The 25412-nt window shown below is 44.5% G+C and overlaps 1 protein-coding gene and 1 non-coding gene across 15 annotated transcripts in view; one reads left to right on the top strand and one right to left on the bottom strand.

Moving 5' to 3' along the window:
• vab-10 overlaps nucleotides 1-25412 on the top strand; it is a gene marked incomplete at both ends in the record, with an annotated part of 57568 nt that overhangs the window by 27642 nt on the left and 4514 nt on the right. For 5 of the 14 annotated variants that reach the window (NM_001348621.3, NM_001377639.1, NM_001348620.3 and 2 more), the window contains 13 exons: nucleotides 180-1708; nucleotides 1767-2277; nucleotides 2326-2478; nucleotides 2559-2644; nucleotides 2738-3200; nucleotides 3837-3932; nucleotides 15101-15250; nucleotides 15343-15530; nucleotides 16756-17617; nucleotides 17667-19126; nucleotides 19182-20224; nucleotides 20284-20747; nucleotides 22200-25357. In NM_001348621.3, coding sequence (NP_001335519.1) covers nucleotides 180-1708; nucleotides 1767-2277; nucleotides 2326-2478; nucleotides 2559-2644; nucleotides 2738-3200; nucleotides 3837-3932; nucleotides 15101-15250; nucleotides 15343-15530; nucleotides 16756-17617; nucleotides 17667-19126; nucleotides 19182-20224; nucleotides 20284-20747; nucleotides 22200-25357 — 10163 coding nt within the window. Of the gene's footprint in view, nucleotides 1-179; nucleotides 1709-1766; nucleotides 2278-2325; nucleotides 2479-2558; nucleotides 2645-2737; nucleotides 3201-3836; nucleotides 4221-6016; nucleotides 6359-6636; nucleotides 12514-15100; nucleotides 15251-15342; nucleotides 15531-16755; nucleotides 17618-17666; nucleotides 19127-19181; nucleotides 20225-20283; nucleotides 20748-22199; nucleotides 25358-25412 lie in introns of those variants that run through there. The other 9 variants (NM_001377640.3, NM_001377641.2, NM_001377643.4 and 6 more) reach the window with 5 other exon arrangements.
• On the bottom strand, nucleotides 3363-3786 carry ZK1151.4. Its single transcript, NR_050611.1, has one exon. It is a non-coding gene; the product is annotated as an Unclassified non-coding RNA ZK1151.4 (non-coding RNA).

Raw genomic sequence — 25412 nt, 5'->3', positions numbered from 1 at the left:
TAGTACTAACAAATATTGTCTTTGTATTATAAAAACTAATATTTAAATATTTAAACGCATGTAAAAATACCGAATGTGGCATGTTTCTTCCGAAATTTCTGATCTTCCGAATCGGGAGTTCCGATCCCCCAATTAACTTATACTATGCTCCTAAAAAAATCAAAATCATCTTATTTCAGGGCAACTCGAACGACCTTCTCAGCCGCCTTGCCCGCGGCATTGGCATCACCAACGAAAAGCTCGACCTGATTCTGAAGAGAATCGAGGATGTGGAGGCTCGCGTCGACACATCACCACCGGCAGCCGTTGAGCGTACCGTCTCGGAGATTGTCGACGATTTGAATGCTCTCGAGAGCCCGATCGCCAGATTCTTTGAAGACGTTGAAGAGCTGAAATCGATGCAACATCCGGAAGCCAACGATTTCTACAAACAAGTGTACGGACTTCATCAGCGAAGAACAACCTACCTGGATCGTCTGACGAATCAGATTCTGGTTCGCCTTGGCGTCCGAACTGACAGTCTTCACAAGGAAAATCAGCAGAGACTCGAAAATATGAGAAAGACATCGTTCAGTCGTGTTGAGGAGTGCATCGAGTGGGTTCGTGTTCGTATGGAGAAGCTCACGACCATGGAGTTCCTGGAGGACTTGGAAACATTGGAGCACGTCTTTGAGCAACACAAGTTTGACAATCGAGACATCCAGGACTTCCGTCAAAATGTTGATGAATGCATTGCGAGACAAGCTGAAGTCTCGGCGGAGGACACTTATGAGTATTGCGAGCTTCTTCGCGTGCTCGAGAGTGAATACCAACAACTCCGTGACCTGTCTGCCGGAAGAATGCTCGATTTGGACTCCCTCATCGCTTTTGTCCGTGCTGCTCAACTCGAGCTCATTTGGGTTTCCGAGAGAGAATCCATTGAGGTCACCAGAAACTGGAGTGATATCAAGCAGTTGGATCTTCCGATGCTCACCAACTACTACAAGCAGCTGCTCCACGAGATGGAACTCCGTGAGAAGCAGTACAATGATGTGCACAATCAAGGAGCGGCTCTTCTCAATCAGGGACATCCAGCGATTCGTGTCATCGAAGTCTATCTCCGACAAATGCAAAGTCAATGGGATTGGCTTCTTGCGTTAAGCAAGTGCCTTGAGGAGCACCTCAGAGATGCGCTCAACCTCAAGTCCTTTATGGAGGAGGCTTCCGACGCTGAAGCCTGGATCCAGGAGCAATCCGTCAGGCTTGAGAACAACTACAATCGGACGGACTTCTCGTTGGAAGAAGGAGAACGATTCTTGCGGGAGCTCGACGAGATCAAGGAGATTCTCAACAAGTATCATCAAGTGCTCATGGCTCTCACCGAGCGATGTGCAAGCATCTCACCACTCTGGCAGAGAGGAGAACGTATCCCGCATCCGATCAAGGTTACCGCACTCTGTGACTATTCCGATGAGAATGTGACGATCAAGGCTGGAGATGATGTCTACCTTCTGGACAACTCTGATTTGATCAAGTGGACGATTCGTGACATCTCTGGAGCCGAGGGACAAGTCCCATCAGTGGTTTTCCGTATCCCACCGACTGATGCTCGTCTCACTGCACTCTTGAACCGACTTCTTCAACAATTCGAGAAGCTCAAGAAGCTCTGGGACAAGAAACACAGGATGGTTCGATTCAACATGGTGCTCAACACGATGAGAACTATTCAGTGAGTTATTATTATTTTCTTTTTTTAACTGTTCTTTTATAAAAATGCATTTTTTCAGAGGATGGGATCTCGACACGTTCAACTCGATTGACCCTGATCAACGTGACGCTATCATGAAGGCACTGAACGATGATGCTAACAAACTGCTCAGCGAGCTCGATCCAAATGATCCATTGGCGTTGCGTCTTCGCGAAGAGCTCCGAAGAACCAACGAGCACTTCTGGAACTTGCTCAATGCGAGTCAAAAGCCTCCAGAGCCAGATTGGGCTTCTCAGTACGATCAGAAGATGGCCGAGTTGCTGAAGAAGTTGGAGGAAGCTTGGCGTGAGCTTAATGATGCTGTCGGAAAGCCAATCTCCCGATCGCCGGAAGATCTTGAACGAGTCATTCATGCTCACAAGAGATTTGAGGATGCTCTTCAAGCCTTGGACAGTGACGTGGCCAATGTCAAGGAGCTCTTCCGTCAACTTCCGAATCCAACACCAACCCAGCGTGTCAATCATGACCGCTTGAATGGGCTTTGGGATGACTTGTGGGATTTGTCAAGGATGTACGTCGAGCGAATCAAGGTGGGAAATTAAGGAACTTATTTCAAACAAGAAAGTTTAATGTTTCAGGTATTGGAGTCGGTTCTGAATGGAATGGTCGAAGTCGCTGACATCGTGAGGCAACACGAGATTACGTTGAACTCATTCGACGATCTGCCGGCTGCGCTCGATAAACTGCGAGGACACCACTCGCAGTTGCTCGAGATTAACATGGTGCTCAAGGTGAGCAAGTTGGGGGCTCAAAATGAGCATTTTTCAGTGATAATTTGAGGATTTTTGACTTAAACTTGGCCGATTTTCAGCAACAACAAACCGTCATTGACCAACTCAACAGGAATGTTGCACTTCTCCGTCAACACGTCTCGAGAACCCGTATTAACGAGGGACAGTGAGTTTTTTTTAAAGTTTTTTTTTGGTTTTTCGTGTCGGAAATTCATGACAATTTTAAAAAAGAGACTCGGCTTCAAGTTCTTATTTCCAGCCATCCTGACGTTGACGCCATCGAAGACGAGGTGCAAAAGCTGAATGTCCGCTGGGAAAATGTGAACTCCCAAATAGCTTCTCGCTTGCTCGCCGTCGAAAGTGCCCTCCAAATCCAAATGGTCTACCGATCCGAGTACGAGACTGAAATGTCGTGGTTGGACACTGTCGAGGAGACGATCAATCGTCTGAGAAAGCCAGAAGAGCTCCGCCCTGAGCAATACCAACAGCAACTCGACATGCTCATCGCCGAATACACAAACCTTCAAGAGCACACTCAAGCGATTGAGCACGTGAACAAGGAGGGTGGTCGGTTCATTCATGAAGCCAAGATTTTCGACGCGAAACTCGGACAGTACTCTGATGGAATTGTTGGAATCCACGGACCCGGTATCAAGTCGGAATTCCGTCGTACTAAGCCACAGCCGAAGAATGGATCACAGATTGTTACTGAGGAGCTTGAGGTAGGAATTTCTAGCTGAAAAATTGCTTAGACACTAGGACGCCGGCGCCGGCGCAGGCTCGCTGAAGAACATTTGGAACTTGAATTTTTGCGTCAAAATTATTGAATTTGTAATTGTTAGGGCTCAAAATTAGCGCTCTAAGTTCCGTGACGGCCGCCGCCGGCACTTGCGCGTTGAGAAGTTGTCTGCCGGCGGCGGTGCAGCATTTCAACCCGCTGCCGCAGGCGCTGGCACATTGAAGAGAATTTGGCCGCCGGCCTTTTTTGATCCCTATCGGAAACTTGAATTTTTGTGTCAAAATCATTAAATTTGTGACTGACCGGGTTCAAAATTAGGGCGCTGAATTCCTCGTGTGCCGCCGCCGGCAGTGACGCATTGCAAAGAGAAATTGGCTGCCGGCGGCGGATTTAAAACCCAATTGGAAACCTAAAAATCATAGAATTTATGGCTTATAGGGCTCGAAATTAGGGCTCTGAATTCCATGACGCCGGCGGCAGCGGCGTCCAAAACAGAGTGCACCGCCGCCGGCGCTGGTGCATTGACGTTGCCGGCGGCGCGTTTATAACTTTTGGAAATGGCTTCTAACTGATTTAGTTCCTGATATTCCTATGAATACAAAAAACTCTCTACTTTCAGCTCCTGAACCGTCGATTTGCTCAACTGAGCTCCCTGATCCTGGAACGCCGCAACACAATGCAAGTGCTCATCCAGAACTGGAAACGTCAGAAGCAGGTTAGTTATCGAGTTTTTGATATTTCTCATATCTCTCATCATCTCTTGCCTTCCTAAATCACAACACAGTTCGGGTGTCCCTCAGTCCCATAGGCCGTTGGTGGTAGATTTTGGTATGTTTTAGTGGGGGAAAAGCGTTGGAAATTGGATTTTCGACCAGAAAATCCACTTTTCCGGAGCATTCTCCCCTCACTTTTAGCACAAAGCTTTGGTATTCTAGTGTTAGATGGTGATAGTTCAAAGTCCCGCCGTTACATTTATGTTACAATAATTAATAGATTCATTCATTGTCTTCTAAATTTTTTCTTCAAAAAAAAATCGAATTCAGAGCACTTTTTAATCCCCCTCGCAAAAACAAAAAACAACAATACCAAAACCTTAACACTTTTCAGTTTTTTTTGTTGCAAAATCACAGCAGCATTTTTTGAGTTTTTTAACGCCTAATTCTCCCCCCGACACCCAAATCTCCCGACCACCCACAACTCGAAATTAATCAGTTTCAGCCAGCCAGCCGGATTTTTGCAGGATTTTCCACAGCTTTTTTTCAGTTTTTCTATGTGTTAAACTACACACACACAGCCTCACACGTCACGCTTTTCTTGAGTTTAGCAGAAGCCGCCCCTGAAAAAATTTGTGTGTGGAAAAATATCTGAAAATGCACCACCACCACCAAAAAAAAAACTGAACTAAAATGAGTGAAACTTTATTAACAAACGGATTCAACGCTCTCTCCACCAGGTAATCAGAATTTTCAGCCAACATTTCAGATTCAATTAACTATTTAAATGAGTGTGTAAGTGTGCTTAACTCATTTCTCTCTTATATTCTCGTAATATGTGTGTAGATTTTTAATATGTATGACCCTTCTCATTTTTTTGTGCCACCCGCCGATAGAATGTATTTTTAATTTTCGATGTTCCTAGGTTCTTTTTTTTTTAATATTTCATGTTCATGTTGTATGGCTTATTTCCGCTCTCTCACCCACACACTTGTAGACGCACGTGGATTTTGACATGTTTTAGGGAGGTTTTTTTGGCTTGAAATTGGGTATTTTAATTAAAAAATTGTGAAAAACGAGCACTTTTTGGCCAGAAATCGTGAAAAAACGTTGATTTTGGCTTAGAAATCATGAAAGATTAATACTTTTTGGGTTTGAAATTTTTTGAAAAATGTGAATTTCGGCATAAAAATTGTAAAAAAAATTATAATTTTAACCAGAAAAGCCTAAGAAAAAACCGAATTTCAGCTTCAAAAAATTGTTAAAAAACGTGCATTTTTATGTAGAAAACATGAAGAAATTTTTGCTTTCTGAATCGGAAATTTTTGAAAAATATGAATTTTGGCATAGAAATTGTGATAAAATTGTAATTAAGGCTTAAAAGTTGAGGAAAAATTATATATTTTTTTACTCAAAAAATCTAGGAAAACTCGAATTTTTGGAAAAAAATGGCAAAAAAAGTCATTATTTTAGTGTAGAAAACATGAAGAAATTGGAATTTCCAACAGAATAAGACAACTTTCACAAAATCTAAGTTTCAAGCTCTTCTGTTCTATTCAAGCTCTTCAAGCTGTTTTTTCAGGCTTCAAGCTCAAACTTTCAAGCTTCGAGTTACTATGTACGCTTTTAAAATAGCCATCTTTTTCAAGCCATAATCCCCCTTTTGCTCTCAAAATCCAGTCTCTCATGCTTTTGGCCTGTTTGTTGTGTACGTCTATCCAAGATTTTCAGTTTTTTGTCTTAAAAATAATGAAACAATTGAAAAATCAGCCCCCGCTCCAACATACTCTCAACCAACCCAACCCAAACACTGTTCTTTGAATTCGATTTTCTTTCTACAATCTCTGTATCTTTTTGTCTTCTAGCCCTATGTGATCTACCTAGTAGGTACCTACAGTACCTACAGTAACCTAATCTATATGTTGTGTGTGTGTGAGTGTGAGTGTTTTGTTTCTTTGAGTTTCCAATTTTTGGAGCTTCTCCGAATCTAATAGTTTGTAGTGTGTGTCTCACCCCCAATTTAATCACCGAAATCTCTATTTTCATTTCAATTTTTCTTTTCCCAACACAACATCATTCTGAACAGGAAGAAGAAGATCGTCGTCGTGCTGAAGAGGAGGAGAAGCGCCGTGCTTTCGAGGCGGCTCGCCTCAAAGCACTCGAAGACGCTGAACGTCTGCGCCGAGAGCGTGAAGACGCCGAGGCGCGTCGCCGGGCCAAGGACGATGCCGATCGGGCACGTCGTATGGCCGAAGACGCTGAACGAGCACGTCGTGAGGCTGAAGAAGCCGAGCGGCGGCGACGTGAGGAGGAGGAACGTCGGAGGAGAGAGGCTGAGGATCGGAAGAGACGGCAGGATGAGGAGGATCGGAGGAGACGGGAGGAAGAGGAGAGACGGCGGCGAGAGGAAGAGGAGAAGAGGAGAAAGGTAGGCGTTTGAATGGAGTTTGCTCTTTTTTTTGATTGCAGTGATGATTTGCAGTGTGATCCAACTAACATCTTAAACCTTTTTCTCTTATTTTTTTAAAAAACTTATTTAAAAAAAAACGTTTTTAATTCTAAAAAATTAAACCTCTCTTTCTCCTTGGGAAATAGTTTGGTAGACATACTCTAAACTTGCATGTATCTAGTGGTGTTGGTTTTAGTCTAGATACATCTTTCCCTAATCTCTGCGCTCTTTCTCCAATAATCCTTTTTAATTTTCAGAAGCCAGACTTCGACCTCAAAATCCAAAAGCCCACTATGAACATTGAGCCAGTCGTCACGTCAGCTGGAGATGAGTGGGAAATCGTTGACCCCATCGGAGATCGTGCTAAGATCTCTGAAGTCGAGGATGAGATGCAGACGTTCGCCGAGGAAACCATCACCAATACTCAGTTCTACGAGATGGAAGGCAATCTGAACAAGAAGACTGGAGAGGTGCTCACCTTCATTGAGGCGATCCGTCAAGGAAACTTGACCGCTGCCGGACAATTCTTTGATATTCCATCTGCGTCTGTTATGTCGCTCGAAGAGGCGGCAAAGTATGGACTTGTTGAGCAGGATCTTCCGACTGTGCTCAACACGACTTGGGGAATTCATCACCCTGAAACCAGACAGCCAATCACTCTTTCTGAGGCTATCCGCATTGGACTCTACGATTCTAACATCCGTCAATTCCGTGATATTCACACTGGAGAGATTCTCTCTCAGAGTGATCTCATGTCAAAGGGAATTGCCAACTGGGAGACTGTCTTGAAGCTCATCAAGGAGAAGATCATGAAGCTTCCACCAACTTCTCTCGCCAATGCTCTCGAGAAGAGAATGGTTGATCCACAGACTGGAGTTTTCAAGGGAAGGACCACTGATATGGAACTTCAGCTTTGGGCTGCAATCTACCACGGATACCTCTCAATTGAGAATCCAGAACATGTGACCACAATTGGAACTTCGTTGACCGATGCTATTGAGAATGGGTTCATCAATGCCAACAATGCTGAGTTCAATGATCGTAACTCGAATGACTCGTTCAAGCTCAGAGATGCTGTTTCCAAGAGAACTGGATTGATCAACAACGATGTCGTTGAGATTGTCCAGATGACTGATGATGAGAAGAAGAGAGTTCCACTTGGAGCTGCTCTTGTCAGGAATGTCATTGGAGTCAAAGATGGAAAGTACACCAACCTTGCCAGTCGTCAGAGCATGTCTCTCAAGGAAGCTCACCAAGATGGGCTCATCGGAAAGGCGTTGACTCTTGAAGAGGCCGCCCAGAACAAGCTCGTCGACTCCAGCGGATACTTCGTTGATCGGGGTATCCTTGGACAACGCTACACACTTTTGGAGGCTATTGTCGCTGGACTCATTGATGCTGAAGTTCGTCATATTGTGGATCCAAATGAGAATGATGTCATCTCAATCTCTGAAGCTATGGAAAGAGGACTTCTCCTTCCAAACGGAAAGATTGTTCTTGAGAAGGATGAGAAGGAGTTCACAATCCCAGAAGCTGTTCATGAAGGACTTCTCACCAAACGAGTTCGTCACTCCATCTTCAACATTCGTGGAATTCGCAACACCGAGACCAGCCAGAATCTCAGTTTTAACGAAGCCGTCGAAGCCGGAGTCATCATTCCGAACGCCGAGCGTGTTGTCGATCTTCAGACTCAGGAGTCGTTTTTGATCACCGACGATCGTGCCAAGAACCTCATTGAAGTTGCTCTTCATGAACTTCTTACTACACCAGTTGGAATCAAGAATGATAGAGGAGCATATGAGCTTAACTTGGTTCGTGCTGTTTCCAGTGGAATCATTGATCCAGTCAAGGGAGTCTTCTTCAACAAGAACACCAAGCACGAGCTGTCTACCAAGGAAGCTTACGAGCAAGGATTCATCACCTTGCGTGGAGCTCTCAAGGTCTTTGGACTTCTCAACGTTCCACCAGCACTCGTGACCCCTGCCAAGAAGCTTGACCGTACAAGAAGAATTGGTCGTCCAGGACAGGAAGGTGGAGCTGATGGAAACCACGTCACCGTCACCCTTCAGGATGCTATGCGTCAAGGACTCGTTGGAAATCAACGTTACGTGCACGGAAAGGTCGATCTATCCCTGGAAGAGGCTCTTAATCGCGGACTTCTTGATCCAAACAGTCAATGGATTATGCCAGACCAAAGTAAGGGAGATGGTCCAACCATTGAGGAGAAGACCACCGAAACCATGACCGAGACTGGACAACAGCTGGCTCCAAAGTACTTCCCAGACAAGAATATTGAAGAGTCTGTCACCACTGTCAAGAGAGTCCGAACCACCGAGACCACAGCTCTTGGAGGTCCTGGAGGTGTATCTGTCTACCGATCCATTGCCGGAGGAAAGGGAGCTCTCGAAGTTCCATCTCGTGGATACCATATCTATGAGGCTGAAAGAAAGGGACTTATTGATTTGACCAATGGAAAGATCTCTGCTCCAAATGTCGACAGAGTTCTCAGCTTCGCTGAAGGAATTGAGCTCGGAATCATTGATGCTACGACGATCCAAGTGTCAACCGGTGGAAGATCTGTTTCCGTCAAGGAAGCCCTGGAGAAAAAGATCATGGAGTCTGATGGATCAGTCAACGGACGCAACATTGAACAAGCTGTTGAAGCCAAGACCATTGTCATCGACGCCGAGCCACTCGTTCCATACAACAACCAATCCAAGAACATCATCCAAATCCCATCTGGAAACGGACCAATCATCAGCTTCCGTCAAGTTGGACAGCCTGTCGTCGAAGAATCCACTCAATCTTGGGAGTTTGACACCCAGCAAGGAGTTTTCGTCGATAACCTGACCGGAGAGAAGCTCTCTTTGGAAAGAGCCCTCGCCACCGGAAAGGTTGCTCCCGAGGATATCTCGGTTCGTGATGGACTTACCGGACGTGAAATGCCATTGGAAGAAGCTGAAAAGTGGGGAATCATTGATTCCAAGAATCGCTACTACTTTGACAAGTCTCAAAACAAGAGAATGAGCTACACCGAAGCTGCTCAACAACACCTAATGTACCTCACTGGAGGTGTTCCAGAGAATGCTTCAGATGCCGTTCACACCACTGTCAAGGTGCAAACCCGTACTGCTGTTGCCAAGAAGGAAGCTTTGTCATCTGGACTTCCACTCTCTGACTACTCTCTCGGCAAGGCCCTCTCCCTCGGATGGTATGATCAATCTGCTGGAACCTTCACTCATCCAGAAACCCAGAAACAACTTACCTTGAAGGAAGCTATCATGAAGGGACTCTTTGATCCATATGATACCACGATCGTTGATAAGAAGGCTGGAAAAGAGATCTCACTTCTCGAAGCTATTCGTGAAGAGATTGTCGACGATAACGCCGGAACTGTCAAGGATACTCAAACTGGACGTGTTCACAACTTCCTTGAAGCTGGCAATCTTGGACTCGTAAAGGGAAAGAACTTTGGAGATACTCTCGATTCGAGCCTTTTCTCTGGAAGACTTGACCTTGGAAGCGGAAGCTATACCCGACCATCTGGAGGTAGCAGCATGCCGATTCATGAAGCCATCAACCGCAACTACGTCGATCGCAGCTCGGTTTCTGTGAGAGATCCATCATCAGGACAACAATACTCTTACCAGGAAGCTGTCGACAGAAGAATCGTCGACGCTGACAGAGGACTCATCCATGGAGGAGGCGATTCCACCAGCTTCTCTCAGGGACTTACCTCGGGACACCTCGTCTCATCTGGATCCAGCAGACCAACATCTGGAAATCAGAGCAGACTCGTCGAACAACGCCTTCAACTCACCCCTTTTGCCCCAAACGGGGGAGCGGGGAGGAGTCGTGATGGACGTCATGAGCTCGTCGATCTCGGAGGAGGTCAGCAAGTTCAAGTGAAAGTCGTCCGTGGTGAGGGAGGAGTTGAGAAGGGAGAGTACACTGATCCAAAGTCTGGAATGAAGTTCACCATTCAAATGCACGGAGATCCAGTCGTGACTGAAACCAAGACCAGCGTCAAGTCTACCTCTCAAGTGCACTCTGTCGAGCTCGAGCCACATGCTGAGTTCGTCGGAATCGATCGTGTCCGTGACAAGAGAAACAACCACGTGTACAGCCTCGAGGAAGCCCGCAGACTTGGACTTGCCAAAGTTGACAAGAAGGGAAAGCAGATGACCAGATCCTATCAAGCATTCCGTTCCAACATTGACAACGCTGTTAACAATGGAGTCGTGGATTCACACAATCAAAAGATCAGTCTCGAGAACGCCATCCACGCCAGAATCATCGACATCCGTAACTTGTCTTACCATCATCCAACCCACGGATCCGTTGATTTGAAGACCGCGGCCAGTCAAGGGCTCGTCGATGTCACCCTTTCCGAAGTTCTTCCGAAGGGAATTATCCATCCAGGAACCGGAGAAAGAATTGATATCAAGAGAGGAATTGAGTTGAGAATTATTGATGCCGCTACCGGAAAGGTCCGTGATCCAAGAGACAATAAGACCATCACATGGATCGACATTCTCAAGCCAGTCTACCAAGCTATTGCCAGTGAAGGAGTCTTTGATCCAACCAAGGGACATCATGTTCCAGTCACCACTGCTCTGAACGACGGACTTATCAATGCTTCCACTGGAAACTACAGAAACTCGATTACCGGAGAAGATGTTCCACTCAGTGATACAGTTGATCGAGGACTTATCGATCGTTCTACCTATGAAACTATCACCAAGCCATTCTTCACCGATTACCGATCCAACAGAAAACTGAACCTCGTCGAAGCCGTCCGTGAACGCCTCATTGATCCAAAGAACCGAACCATCCAACTCTCCCGTCAAAGCATTGTTCCAATCGCCAAGGCTGTTCAAGATGGAAGAATCCCAATGGAGATCGGGGAGAAGCTTCGCAAAGTTGACAAGCTCAACTTTGCTGAGGCTCTCGGAAAAGGACTGATTGACTCCAAGCAGAACGTGTTCACCGATCCAGATACTGGAAGGCAGATGAGCATTGCTCAGGCCATTCAAGAAGGATTCATCGATACCGGAAGTGTCCAAGGAATTGAGGGAAATGATGAGAGCAATCTGTTCAATGTCCTTCAATCCTCTGATTTTGATGAGACCTCTGGAAGAATCTACGATAAGAAATCTAGTCTTCACCTGACATTCAACGATGCAGTACGTCGGGGAGTTATTGATGGAGACTCGCTTCTTCATCTTCAAGCCACCGGTGACCTCCTCACTCTTCGTGATGCTCTCCACCAGAACAAGATCGACTCCAACGGAAAGTTTGTCGAAGGAGCCAACCGTCTCAAGATCAGTGACGCTGTGAAGTCTGGAAGACTTACCGTCATCGCCTCCCCATCCGAAGCTGTGCAAGCAGTGACAGAAGGAGTCAAGAGACGAGACGCCGAAGGATACAAGTTCCGAATTTCCGAGTATGACGATTCCCAAGCCCAACGACAATCTGTTCCGAAATTCCGTGAAACTGTTACCGTCTCCAAGTTGACACCGCAATACAACGAGCCAGGACTCTCGGTGCGAATGCGTCAGAGCACAACATCGATCGGAGATCGCGCCAGCAAGTTTCTCGAAGATCCATCCCAGCTTGCCGAGATTCAACAAGACTTCCTTTCAAGCCTCGAAGCCGCCCAATTTGATACCGATGAGAAGGTTATTGAGCATCCACACACCCGTCAACGAGTCTCAGTGCGTGAAGCAGCGGAGACCGGACTGCTCGATGTGCAAACCGGAGAAATTGTGAATCCAGACAATGGTCGCCGATTCTCGATCCCAAGAGCCGTTCACATGAAGCTTGTCGGTGGAGACGCCGCCAAGAGGATCATGGAACAATTGAATATGCCGGTCGAAGAGGTCGCCTATGCCACCCAGACGATCACCTCCTCCACCCACCGTGCTCCATCTCCAGTGTTTGCCACAGCTTCTGTAAGCCAACCAAGCGGCGGAGCCACAACAACCCGCGAGTTCACCCGAACCATTAACTGGCACGGGCAACCATCCGAGCTCCGAAACTCGCAAACCGATCCTCTCGCCGCCTACACAACTGTCTCATCGAATGTGACAGAGTCAACGGAAGATGCTCCAGCGTGGGCACGTAAGCAATAGGCTTCACCCTTCTTAGCGTCATGTATACCCCGTACCCAGTTTTACCTCTGTTTTCTCTAATCACCACTGCCAATTTCAATTTTTCTTCATAATTCTGTCTCTCTCTCTCTCTCAATTCAAAAAAATAATTCCCAGTGCCAAACACTCCGCTTCTGTCAGTTGTCTCTCTGCTCATTTTCCATTTACTTTTATTATATATTTTTGTACCCTCAAATCCAAGTTCAGCCCCTGGTCTCTGGGGTTCTGTGAAAGTTTTCATCGCGCGCCCCAAATTCCATCTTTTGTTGGAATTTTCACGGAGCTCTGGCTCTACTCAGGCTGAATTTTGAACAACAAATCGCCATGTACTTCTGATGCCCACCCCCATACTTACTTTCTGGAGTTTCTTGCTCAATCAATATCATTTTATTGTGATTTTCTCAATGTATAATTCCATATTTTTTCCTCCCACCACTCTCTGTGATTATACAAATTCCCTGATGAAAAACGATATATTGAACTTCTTTTTTTTTTTTGATAAATAAAAAAACAACAAAAAAAAAGATTCTGCATGCGTTTGTCCGTCGTTGTCCAAGGTGGTTTTTTTTTCAGATTTTCAGATAAAAAAGAATTGGTGGTGCATTTTCAGATTTTTTTTTTTCATACAGATTTTCAGGTGTTTCTTGCAGGTTTTCACGTGGTGCCGGTGTGTCCCATTACGGTTTGATCTACAAAAAATGCGGGAATTTTTCGCAAAAAATGTGACGTCAGCACGTTCCATGCAAAATCTTCTCCCGCATTTTTTCTAGATCTACGTAGATCAAGCCGAAACGACAGCCTGACACCGCGTGGGATTTCAGATATAAAGTGCGGCTGAAACTGATTGAAAATGAGTTTTTCCTGAACACTCCTGAACAATTTTTTCTGTTAACAATATTATCAGATACCAGCCGTTCGCACGCGCTGAAGCGCGTGCTCCGACTGGCGTACTCAAAATTAAAATCAAATTCTGAAATTTCTAAGCATTTCACTGCAGATGGAACGTTTTTTTCCTTGTTTTCCGGAAGTTTTCGAGCAACATAAATATTATATACTTAATTTTAAGCAATTACAATTTTAAAACCTCAAGTTTCCTGGAACTTTTATGAGACTTTTTCCGGTCCTTTCCGAAAGTTTTTGGCGAGCGTTTTTGGAAATTATCTATAACAATTTCTGGTTTTTTTTAATTCTTAAAACTTAAGAATATTCTAGGAGTATCAAAACTTGAAAGGTTCTAGAACTTCGCAGAAGTTTCTTAAATTTTTTCAGGGAATTGAACATTCCAGACTTTTCTCGAATTTTCTAGAAAATTCTGGAACATTCGAGAATTTTCCCGATTTTTCTAGAAAGTTCTGGAACATTACAGACTTTTCTCGAATTTTCCAGAAGGTTCTGGAGCATTCCGGAATTTTCTCAAAGTTTCCAATATCCGTTCAATAGACGAAAAGTCAATTTTTCCCAAACTACAGTAATCCTACAGTACTCCTACAGTACCTCTACAGTACAACTACAGTACCCCAACCATATCCCACCACTAACCTCAAACCAATATCACTTCAAAAGACGAAAAGCCAATTTTTTTCAAAAATACAGTAATCCTACAGTACTCCTACAGTACTACTACAGTACTACTACAGTACCCCGACCATATTCCACCACTAACCCCAACCCACAATCCCTTCAACAGCCGGAAACACCTTGCAAGTGTGACGTCACAGACTACAAACTACAATTGTAACATCCCTCATGTATTTTTTTATATATAAGTAATGATTTTCAGAAAAAAATGTACGTTCTCAGCAAATTGTGTGAAATTCTCATTGAATTTTACTTGAAAATTTTGCTTTTTTTTGCGGCAAAAAATTGACCGAAAGTGTGAATTTTTCACAATTTTTCACTTAAAATTTGTAATTTTCAAAGAAAAATTGTCTGAAAACGTGCATTTTTTGATAGAAATTCAGCAAAATTTGTGGAATCTGCATCCAATTTTTACTTGAAAATGAGCACTTCCAGCTTTTAGGCTTCCATCAAGTTTCGTATGAAGTTCTTTATGACTTCCATTGGATTTCAACTGAAAATCTGACTTTTTACACCTAATTTGGTCTAAAAATATGAAATTCCAAGAATTTTCCATTTTCCACAAGTAAATTGCCTGAAAATAGGAAATTCTCATTAAATTTATACTAAAAATTAGAGTTTTTCCCAATTTTCTGATAAAAAAAAGTGCATATTTTGTGTCTGAAAATCTGAAATTTTCATCAATTTTTCATTTAAAAAGTGCATTTTTTACCAGTTTTACAGCCATAGTGTTATGTTTTCACTAGTTTTAGTTTGAAAATTTAAATTTTAGACCGAGTTTCAACAAACAAACTAAAATTTGTACATTTCTAAATGTGCTTAAAAATTTAATTTTAAGCAAAATTGATTTTTTAGAACAATTACAATTGACAATTTGACTTTTCTCTATCGAATTTTCCACAAATTTACTGAATTTTTCATCCTTTTCACATTCTACAGATATTTGACTGAGTAGCGACTATTCAAAATCATCAAACCCCCTGTATTTTAGGAAAATGTGACTCAAGTGGTATCGTTCCGTGAAGCTGAGGTGTCTGGCATGATGACGGACTTGACGAGGTTCCGACAGGAGATCTTTACGACGCATCTCACGTTCAACTCGAATCCAGAGTCAATTGATGCGGCGACGAAGAATGTTCAGGTAGAGTTGTTTTTTTTTTGAAAAATGGGACCTGGAAACTTTATAAGATTCTGAAAATTCGATAATTTGTATTTCAATTGAGCCCATTTCAGAACGTGAAGCAGTCGCTCGACTCGTGGCGTGACCGAATCAAGGAACGGCTGGATGAGATTGATCGGCTTTGCACAGAAGAAGGCGACTCGTTGACACCGGAGCAGTATAGTGCGTTGAGAGAGATGAGACGGCAACTTGCCGATGAATATGATACGGTTTTGAGGACTGTCGAGGGTATTCACACGAGGTAATTTTTGCCTGATAGTTGCCCGAAACGTGGTGTAAAGGCGCCCCATCACGGCTTGATCTACAAAAAATGCGGGCCTTTTTAGCCGTCAGCACATGTGAAATCAATCTGAACTCCCGCATTTTTTGTAGATCTACGTAGATCAAACCGAGATGAAACACTCTGACACCACGTGACCTGCATTTTTTCATAAAAAGTTGATTGTCTTTGAGCAAAAATAAGCAAAGAATCTGGGAAATACTACGCCTCTAACAATTTCCTTAGTTCTTACCTTTCAGTTTACTATTAGTTTTTCCTTTGCGAAAACTAATCAATGCTCTAGCAATTCTTATACAGTAACCCCAGCTCCCCTTGACAGCCAAAATCACATGCCACCTTTCCCCGACAATAACCAAAACTATCAAATAATGTATGGGAAAATGTAGATTTATATGCAAATTTGAACGCTCTGCTATTGCCCCTATCGATGTATTTTCCGTCCCGTTTCTCCTGATTTTTGGATAGTTTTGGGAGTGTGAATGAGTGTGAGAGAGATGAAATACACATACTCATAATATTAAGTGTGTAGAGGGTGTAGATTGCCGTGAATAGATAATATGGTAACAGTAGGTATTCGGGTGTTTCTATTTATGTTCTTCTTGTTTTGATATTATTGCCCGTTTTGGTACATTTTTTCGGTTGATTTTGTTACATTTTCAGTCTAAATTTGCACAAATTCAATAATTTTTGTGCACTTATAGACTGAAAATGTATCGAAATCAAAAAAAAAAAACTGCGTATTTTTCACAGAAACTGCGTATTTTTCATAGCACTTTTAGGTCAAAAATGAGAATTTTCCACTAATTTTAGTCTAGTTTTTCCTAAAACTGGATTTTTTGCTAGAAATTTGGAAACGGAAATTTGGATAGTTTACTAGTAAAATTGTACATTTCTTAGCATTTTTCAGTCAAAAATTTTGAATTTCTCACAAATTTATGGGCTGAAAATGTGATTTATACTCTAATTTTCGGCCAATTTTTCACTAGTTTCAAGCTGAACATGTGAATTTTTCATTGATTTAAGCTGAAAATACCATAGTTTTCCAATTTTCAACCGAGAACGTCCAGTTTATATAAAATATACGCGGAAAAGTGGGCAAAATGTGAGTTGTTTGCCGATAATTTACGCTACTCCTAACAACTTTTATTTGATACCAGATTTCCAAAATTTTATTCCCTATTTTCAGACTCAACATCCTCTCCGCCTTGCTCATTGAGTTCTCATCAGTGACGTCATCAATGCAATCATGGATGACTGATAGAACACGTCTTGCTGGAGACATTCGTCACAAGTCGGGAGACCCGATGAGAATTGATGAAGCTCGATTTGAAGCCAAATCTCTGATGGATGAAGTTATTCGAGAAGAGTCGCGGCTCAAGACGATTGGAGCATCGGTGCTCAAGATTGAGCAGGAGATTTCTGCGATGCGGGATGACGTGAGAGCCAGTGGATCGACGGATGATGTTGGAATTTCGGTGGACGAGGTTTACGAGACGAGGCGACGAGTTGAAGATGACTACATGCAACTTCTTCGTCAGTGTCAGGATCTTATTTCGTTCCAAAATCGTCTTCATGCAATGAATGATGAGCATTCTGAGCAAGCCCGACGAGCAGATGAGTGGCTTCAAATGCTCCAGAATGATGTGGAGGATGTAGACCAAGACCCTAGATTTCAGAGAGACGAGGATCGGATTCAAAGGATCGAGGAGCTGAATCGAATGGCTGCAGGTGGATCTTCACAGCTTGATGATGCTGAGCAGGCGTCGAGGAGACTTCTGACGGCTCTTGAAGGAACGAATGTCGCGAATGATGTCAGAGCTCGGCACGAGGAACTAGCCAACTTGAGAAGAGGGAAGCATCAGAAAGTGATTGATCGGCTATCGCAGAATATGATGGAGGCGGCATCCCGAAAGGCTGAAGCTGAAGGAGTGAAGCAGGCGGTGGAGAACTTGAGGCAATGGAGTGAGCAAACTGCTCAACGGACTCGGCAACCGGTGCAGCTGCCGCTCACCGAGCTGGATCTTCATGAGGCTAGAAAGGACGAGCAGGTAGGAGTCTTATTTTTTCTGAAGTCATAATCACATTTTTCCATTTCAGGTTCTTCACGGAGAGATTGAAAATCGCTTGGCTCTGATTGAAGAGCTCGAGAAGAAGGCTGCAGATGTTGGAGACCACGCTTCCCTCGCCGAACTTCAGGAGTGTAAGATGAAGCTCAAACGGAGCAATTCTGATCTCAAAGGTCTTCGAGACAACATTTTCGATGCGATCAATGGACTTCAAACTGTCAATTCGGAAGGTGAAACTCTCTCCAGAGCCGTGGATTCTGCTGGAGCCAAGATTCGATCTGCTCGCCTGCCAGAGGCTCAATCGGAAGTTGAAGCTCTCCAAGATCAGGCGGACAACCTTGAGAGGATCACCAATAACTTGTGCAACATTCCAAATGTCACCCGAACCGAGCCAGTTATCCAGAAGAGCAAGGATCTCAGGAAACGAGTTGATTCGTGTGCTCAGGAGCTTGATGCTCGAATGGGAAAGCTCGCGGAGTTGGAATCGTTGGATGCAGAGTTTGATGGTGCAAAGAACAAGTTGAGCTCATTTATTGGAGCATTTGATGATGAGTTGAAAGGATTGGAGAAAGTATCAATTGATAAGGAGAAGCTCGCCGAGCAACGCCGGCAAACTCAAGATCTCGTCGATAAGCACTCTGAAGGAAATGCAATTCTTGATGATGTTGAGGCGATTGCGCAGAAAGTCACTGCAGAAGATCCATCAAAGACTGGAAGTGCTCAAAAATCTGTTGGAGAACTTGGAGCACGACTTCAGCGTCAAGCCAGTGAGCTCAAGGCTCGTGGAGATAAGATCAACAAGCTCGACTCGAAAGCCACGTCATTCGCTGAATCAGAAGCCGCTGTGCTCGGATATATTGAGAAGCAGAAGGATCAGCTGTCGACAGGATTCCCAGTTCCAGCTACGAAAGAAGGAGTGAAATCTCAACTTTTGGACTTGGAAAGAATGAATAAAACTGGAAAAGAAGAGCAACGACGTGTGGATGATGCTCGTCACTCGGCTAGAGAGCTCGCAAGAGAAGCATCTGTTGAGAAGGAGGTCCAAGATATGAATCAACGAGAGAAGAAGCTTCTTGACGAGTGGGAAGATTTGGCCGATCAATTCGATGCTGTAAGATCCCGAGCCAATAAGGCTGAGCAGGTACTCAACGAGTGTGCTCAGATGGAAAAATATATTGGTGCCAAGAAGAACATGTTGGAAGGAATCGGAGCACCGAGCACGGAGCCCGGAGTCGCCAAGGCAAACCGTGCACAGATTCAGTCGATGAAAGCGGAGACGGAAGGGGAGAAGTCTGCACTGGAACATGTGAACTCTCTGGCGAATGAGCTGATTGCTGATGGAGGAGCCAATGTTGAGGAGTTGATGAAGAAGATGGATAGGCTGAACCGGAAATGGCACTCGCTGGAAAGTGGATTGGATGAAAATGCTGGAAGGGTGGAGGAGGCTGCGAAGTTGGGACAAGAGCTCAAGGATATTCAGAAGGAGTTGAGGTAAGGAGAAGCTCGAAAGATCCTTAGAAAATTCACAAAATTATTATTTTTGCAGAAAAGAACTCGGAGAGCTCGAATCGAATGTTGAAAAGGCGTCTGCCATGTCATCCAACGACATTGGAGATCAACTTGCCACCCTTGACTCTTTGAAATCCAGATTCGGAGGCGTCGATAAGGCTTTGGAGAAGCTGAAGGGTATCCTGGAAGCTACTGAAGAGCTCGAAGTAGATGCGACGAATCGAGCTGAAATTCAAGAGCAACTGGAAACAACTCAGAAGAAGGCTGATGAACTAGAGAGAAAGATTGAGAATGTGAAGAAGGCGGCGTTGAACGCTCAGAATGAGGGCCTGGAGCTAGAGAAGAAGCTCGACGAGCTCATCGGAACAGTCAACTCGGCGGAAAATGAGCTTGAGCTGGCTGCACCGATCGCTGCGGAATCTTTGAAACTTGCGGATGAACTGAAACGAGCTGAAGAACTATTCCAGAAGCTTATTGAAAACGAGGGAGATGTCTCTTTGATCAGAGCAAAAGTTGCAGAGGAGCTCAAGAAGAAACCAGACGCGGAGCTCAAGAAGAAGCTGGAGTTGCTCTATCAGAAATGGCCGAAAGCTCTCGGAGCAGCTAGAGATCGCAAGGATTTGGTGTCGAAGGCTGGAGATCTTGTGAAACAGTTTGGCGATCAGGTGCAAGCACTCGAGCAGCGACTTCAAGGAGATCAGGCTGAACTCGATGAGCTACTGGCTTCGGATAAGGCTCACGATCCAGAAGTTTGTGATGCTCTGAAGCTTGTGGAGTTGACGATGGCTAGACGGCTGGCGGATGTTGATGCTCTTAACGCTGTGATGAATAGAATCGAGTCAAGTGCTCCAGGACCCGATGCGAATCGGCTCAGAAGACGCGCTGATACACTGTCGGATGATGCGAAGGGAATGGCGAAGAAGGCTCGAACGGCTGCAGATTTGGCACAGCGGAAGCAAGGATTAGCTAAGAAATTTGAGCGACTCTGTGACGAGGTGTCCCAATTTACTGAGAATCAGAAAGCCGAGATTCAGGATGCTATTGAGAAGGACCTGTTGAATGCCGAGAGAGTTCAGAGCAGTTAGTTTTATTTATTTTGATTATCTATAGAGGTGTTCAAAATTCAAAAAAAGTTTCAGAGCTCAACAAAATCGATGACTTTTGGTCTTCAAACTCCCGTGAGCTCAAGAACGTCGGTGATGAGATCAAAATCGACGCCACCCCAGAAGATGCTCAAGCAGTTGATACTAAGCTCGCCGAGCTTCAAGCAGGAATCGATGGGCTCCTCGCCACGCTACAGGAGCAAAATGTGCACCTGGAAGAAAAACGAGAGCAAGCAAATCGTGTTCAGTCGGAAAGCCAAAAAGCTGCTGGAAAGATCAACTCTTTGGTCGCAGAAATTGCGGATTTGGATCCAATCGGGAGAAGTCGCGATGAGCTTCAAAAGCAGAAGAAGGAAGTCGTCGAGTTGGCAGGAGATTTGGGTTCGGCTCAGACAAAGATGTTGGAGCTCGGAGCTGAATGGGAAGCTGCTCTCGGAGCCGGAATCGTTGCTCAGCCAGTGTTTGAGATGAATCGAGCGGCAACCGATGAGTTGAACAAGGTGAGATTTTTAGATCCGTGAACTTTGGGCCTGACATCCAGGTACATCAAGCCTCCAAGGAGTTAGTAGAACTATATATAATATGAAATTTCTAAACATTTTCCTAGTCTCTACCTTTTAAGCTTTCCCTCCAAGACTAATTTTCCATCAAACTTGATATTTTTTCTAATGAGAAACTATCTATCAAACTTTTATTACTACCGCTTTTTTCAAGTACCTCTAGAGAAACGAACACAGAAAATCTCCTCTTGTCAGAGATTTTTTGTTTGGGGTTTTTTTCTGCAAACAAATGGAATGTGGCTAAAGGTTACACACACGTACACTGACGACATGATAAGTAATTTGATAGGCTCAGAGAGGTTGAAAACACGGAAAAATGGGTGCTCTTTGTGCCAGGCTCTATTTTGAGTGAAAATTGAGAAAAAAAAAGTTATTTTAACAGCCTAAAATGGTGCCAATTTGTTCAAAAATTGAGCTGAAAATGGAGAATTGAACAGCGGTAGGCAGCAATTGCCGTCCGGCTAATTTTTTGACGACAAATTTGGAAAATCGGCAATTAGCCGGTTTACCAATTTGCCGGAATTTTACATTTTCGGAAAGTTGCCGATTTGCCGTTTGCCGTATTATGAATTTGACGGAATTGTTTAGAAGGATTGTTTAAAAGTTTTTTGCCGAAAATTTACGGCAATTGCTTTTTTTTCCGGCAAATCAGCAATTTGCCGGTTTGTCGATTTGCCGAAAATTTGGAATTCCGTTAACTTGCTGATTTGCCGGAAATTTCAATTTTGAAAACCAAATCTTGAAGCCGAAAAAAATTAAATTTTTAGCCTAAATTTACACAAAATTTTAGTAAAATGAGGTTTTTTGTTGGTAAAATTATCTCAAGTCTTGTAAAAAATGTAATTTTTAATGATTTCTTCCAAATTACTTGTCATGTACATTGATGATATGTGTGTAATCACATTAGATGAAGCTTAGCTTCGCAGTTAAACCGAAGTGATTGTTCGATTCGAATCAAACTCGTCAAAACAAGTTGATATCGGCTGGTGGAAATAGTGTAAGCACTGCACAGAGACGCAGACACTCTCACAGACAACAATTACAATCAGCTGTTCGGTAGAGGAAAGGCGGGACACCCCTCTCCCCAGGCGGGTGGATTTCACCACTCTTCCCCCCCCCCCCCTCACCACCAGCTTCATCTCCCTTATGGCTAATGATTCCCTCGGATATTCCATATTTTAGTGGTACTTCTGTACCTGTCGTCTTGTTACCCATTTTTTATTATGAGGTTAGCTTTACCTACACCTACACCTAGCAAAAACTCCTAGCTTGCCGACCAGGCGACCTCATGTCGTGGCCTAGTGTGGCGCGAAACCCAAAAATTGTCGGGCGCTGCAAAAAATGTTCCTGTATCCTAAAACCTTATAACATGCTAATTTTTAAAAATTTCAGCTCGCCGCCCGTGCTGGAAAACGCCTTGCCCAACGCGAGAAGAAGATTACCGAGACGGAAGATGAGATTGACAAGCTTCACGCGGATGCCGATCAGATTGTCGGTGCTCTTGAAGCAATCGCCAAGGATGAAGCCCTCCAAGGAGCCCCGTCACAGCTTTTGGACCCGAAGCAAGTCTCTGAAAAAGTTCGACAATTGAAAGAGTCGCTGAAGCCTGTTGGAGAGAAGATGGATGCTTTCAACACGGACTGTAAGCTTCTGATAAAGACTGCTGGGCCTGAATCTGATACAAAAGAGCTGGATTCTTTGCTGAAAAAGGTTGGAGACGCGTATTCGGATGTTGTTGGAAAGGTTTCCGATAAGGAGATGAGTGTGGATGCGGCTGTTCAGCAACAGGGAAAGGTTGAAGATGCCTATCGAGCGCTGCTTAATTGGCTGGAGGAGACGGAGGAGATGATGGAGAATCGGAAGAAACCATCTGCAGATGCAAAGGTTGCCAAGGCTCAACTCCATGATTATGAGGTTCTGATGAAGCATGTGGAGGATAAGAAGCCCAGTGTTGATGGATTCAAAGCCATGATTGAGAAGATTGTCGCAGAAGCTTCCAGTGATGAGGAGAAGAAGGCACTTGGAAATAAGAATGCACAGATTGAAGATCGATACAAGGATCTTCTCAACTCGGCAGTGGATCGTCAACGGAAGCTGCTGGATGCAGTGGATCTTGCGGAACGTCTTCAAGAAGTTACGATTCCACTGGATTCCTGGCTTCAAAGCGCTGATAAACGACTTCAGGCTCTTGCAAAAGTACCTATTACTGTTGAAAAGGCTGAGGAGATGATCGGAGAGCAGGAAGCCTTGCAAGATGAGCTCGAGCATAAATCCGACGATCTTAAGGATGTTTTGGAGATTGCTCCGATGTTAGCCTCCCTGGTTAGTGTTGAGGATGCCAACTCCATTAGCGGACAGGTGAACCAGTTGGAAGCACGAGCGAGAGCTCTTGACGCAGGAATTACCAACATGAGACCACTGCTAGAGTCGTTCCTTCAACAGATTCAAGATTTTACGCTGGACGCTGAAGATATGACTCAATTTGTTGGAGAGACTGAGGTGAAGCTTGGCGAGCTCGATGAGCTGCCGATTGAGCCGGATGATTTGGTGGAGCAGACAAATATTCTTGCGGAAATTGCTGTTTCGATTGCGGATCGAGATGAAATGATGGCGAATATCTTTGAAGTCGGGAAGCAGCTTGCGATCCAGGGAGAACCAGAAGAAGCTCTGATTGCACAGAAGAAGCTTGATGATTTGAAGTTTCGATATGCTGATCTGATGACATCTGCTGATGAGAAGATTGCACTTCTTGCCAAGGCGATTCCATTATCGGAAGGATTCCATGAAGGATTTGATACTGTCATGCAAGTTCTGGAGGATATGGATCGTGATTTGCAAACTATTGATGAAGAGGATCCCGAGACACAGGCTGAACTCATTTTCCTTCTCGAAGAAGATATTTCTCAAAAAATGCGCCCATCCGTGGACGAGCTTACTGCTCTTTCCAACCAGCTTCAAGTTCTGTGCTCTGCTGATAAGGCTGATGAGCTTCAGACCAACACGATTGCCATGAACAAGCTGGTGAACTCGGTAGCGGATAGAGTTGCTCGGCGAGCTGAGAGAATTGAGATGGCATCGAAACAATCGAGAGCTGTTCTGGACGATCTACAGTATCTTATTGAATGGTTCAGTGCGGCTAGAGAGCGAATTTTGGAAGGAGCACCGCCATCGCTGGATTTGGAAGTTCTCAAGTCACAGCTGAAACATCAAAGAATCACGAATGAAGAAGCCAGTGCTAATAAGGTTCAGTTCAGAAATGTTGCTGGAGAAGCGAAGAAGGTTGCTCGGCAGTTGGGAATGGAAGGAAATGAGGCGAATGAGAAGATCTCAGACACAGTTGACGAGGGAAAGGAGTTGGTTGAAGAAGTGATGGCTCTTTGTGCAGATCGGACGGAGACGTTGGAACGAGCTCTTGCATTGATGGAGCAGCTTACATCACAATTTGATGAACTCAACAAGTGGCTGGATCAGATGGATGCCGAACTTCAAGCTTCTCCATCAGTGACGACAGCGACACCTGCTGCGGAACTCAGAGAAATGCACGATCACAATGAAGAGTTGGCACGAATGGTGGCTGCTTATCGACCGATTATCGAAGGATTCAAGTCTGATGTCGGATCTCTTCACGAGGTTCTTGCCGAAGATCAGGCTCCGCTTTTGGAATCAGTTGCTGGAGAACTTGTGCAAGGATATGAAGAAGTTCGGGAGGCGGTAAGAGCACGTGGACATGCAATTGATAATATGATGGGTGCGACGATTGGATTCGGAGAACGACTTGAGACATTGGTGGCGAATCTTCAAGGAGCTGCTGATCGACTCAGGGAGAATGAAGGAATATCTGCGGATCCGAGTGTTCTTGAATCGAGGCTTGCAGAGAATCGATCCATTGTTGAGAGTCTTCGTGATAAGCAGAATGCCTATGATGCTCTCAAGCAGACGGCTTCAGAACTTCTTGCGTCAGCTCCAGAAGGTGATGCTGCTGCTGGGGATGTTGAGAACAAGCTCAATCGACTCGAGAAGTTATGGAAGGAAATTGAACGAGAAGCTGTTGATCGGGGAGTTCTTTTGGAGGATGTTCTAGACAAGGCGAAGCACTTTTGGAGTGAGCTCGATTCGTGTCAGAAGGCTGTTGATGACTTGAGAAATCGTCTTGAGCTTGTGGAGCCCGCTACTGGGCATCCGGAGCAGTTGGCTGATCAGCAGGAGATTATGGCTCAAGTTGCCAGCGAGATGGAGCGAGCTCGCCCACGCATCGAAGCTCTGAGCATTGCTGGAAAACAGCTTGCTGACTATGTTCCAGATGATGAGAAGGCTGTGATTGAGAATCAAGTGGCGAATGTTCGTGGCGGATTCTCGACGATTACGGGACTTTTCGCTGAGAAAAAGAGAGATTTGATTGCGGCGATGGAAGAGGCTATGACATTCCATGGAGATCTTCAGGAACTTCTCAAATGGTTGGATATGGCAGAGCAGAAGCTTCTCAAGATGAGCCCCGTAGAGCATGCCAAGCACATGACGGAGATTGAGCAATTATTGAAGGAGTTGCACACGTAAGGGGATTCGCAAAATTTTAATTTTAATTTTAACTTTAATTTTTCATATTTT

This window comes from Caenorhabditis elegans, chromosome I (genome assembly GCF_000002985.6).
Source record: "Caenorhabditis elegans chromosome I".
NCBI classification, from domain to species: Eukaryota; Metazoa; Nematoda; class Chromadorea; order Rhabditida; family Rhabditidae; genus Caenorhabditis; species Caenorhabditis elegans.
Note: the sequence above shows the minus strand (reverse complement) of the source record. Positions and strands in the feature narration are given on the sequence as shown.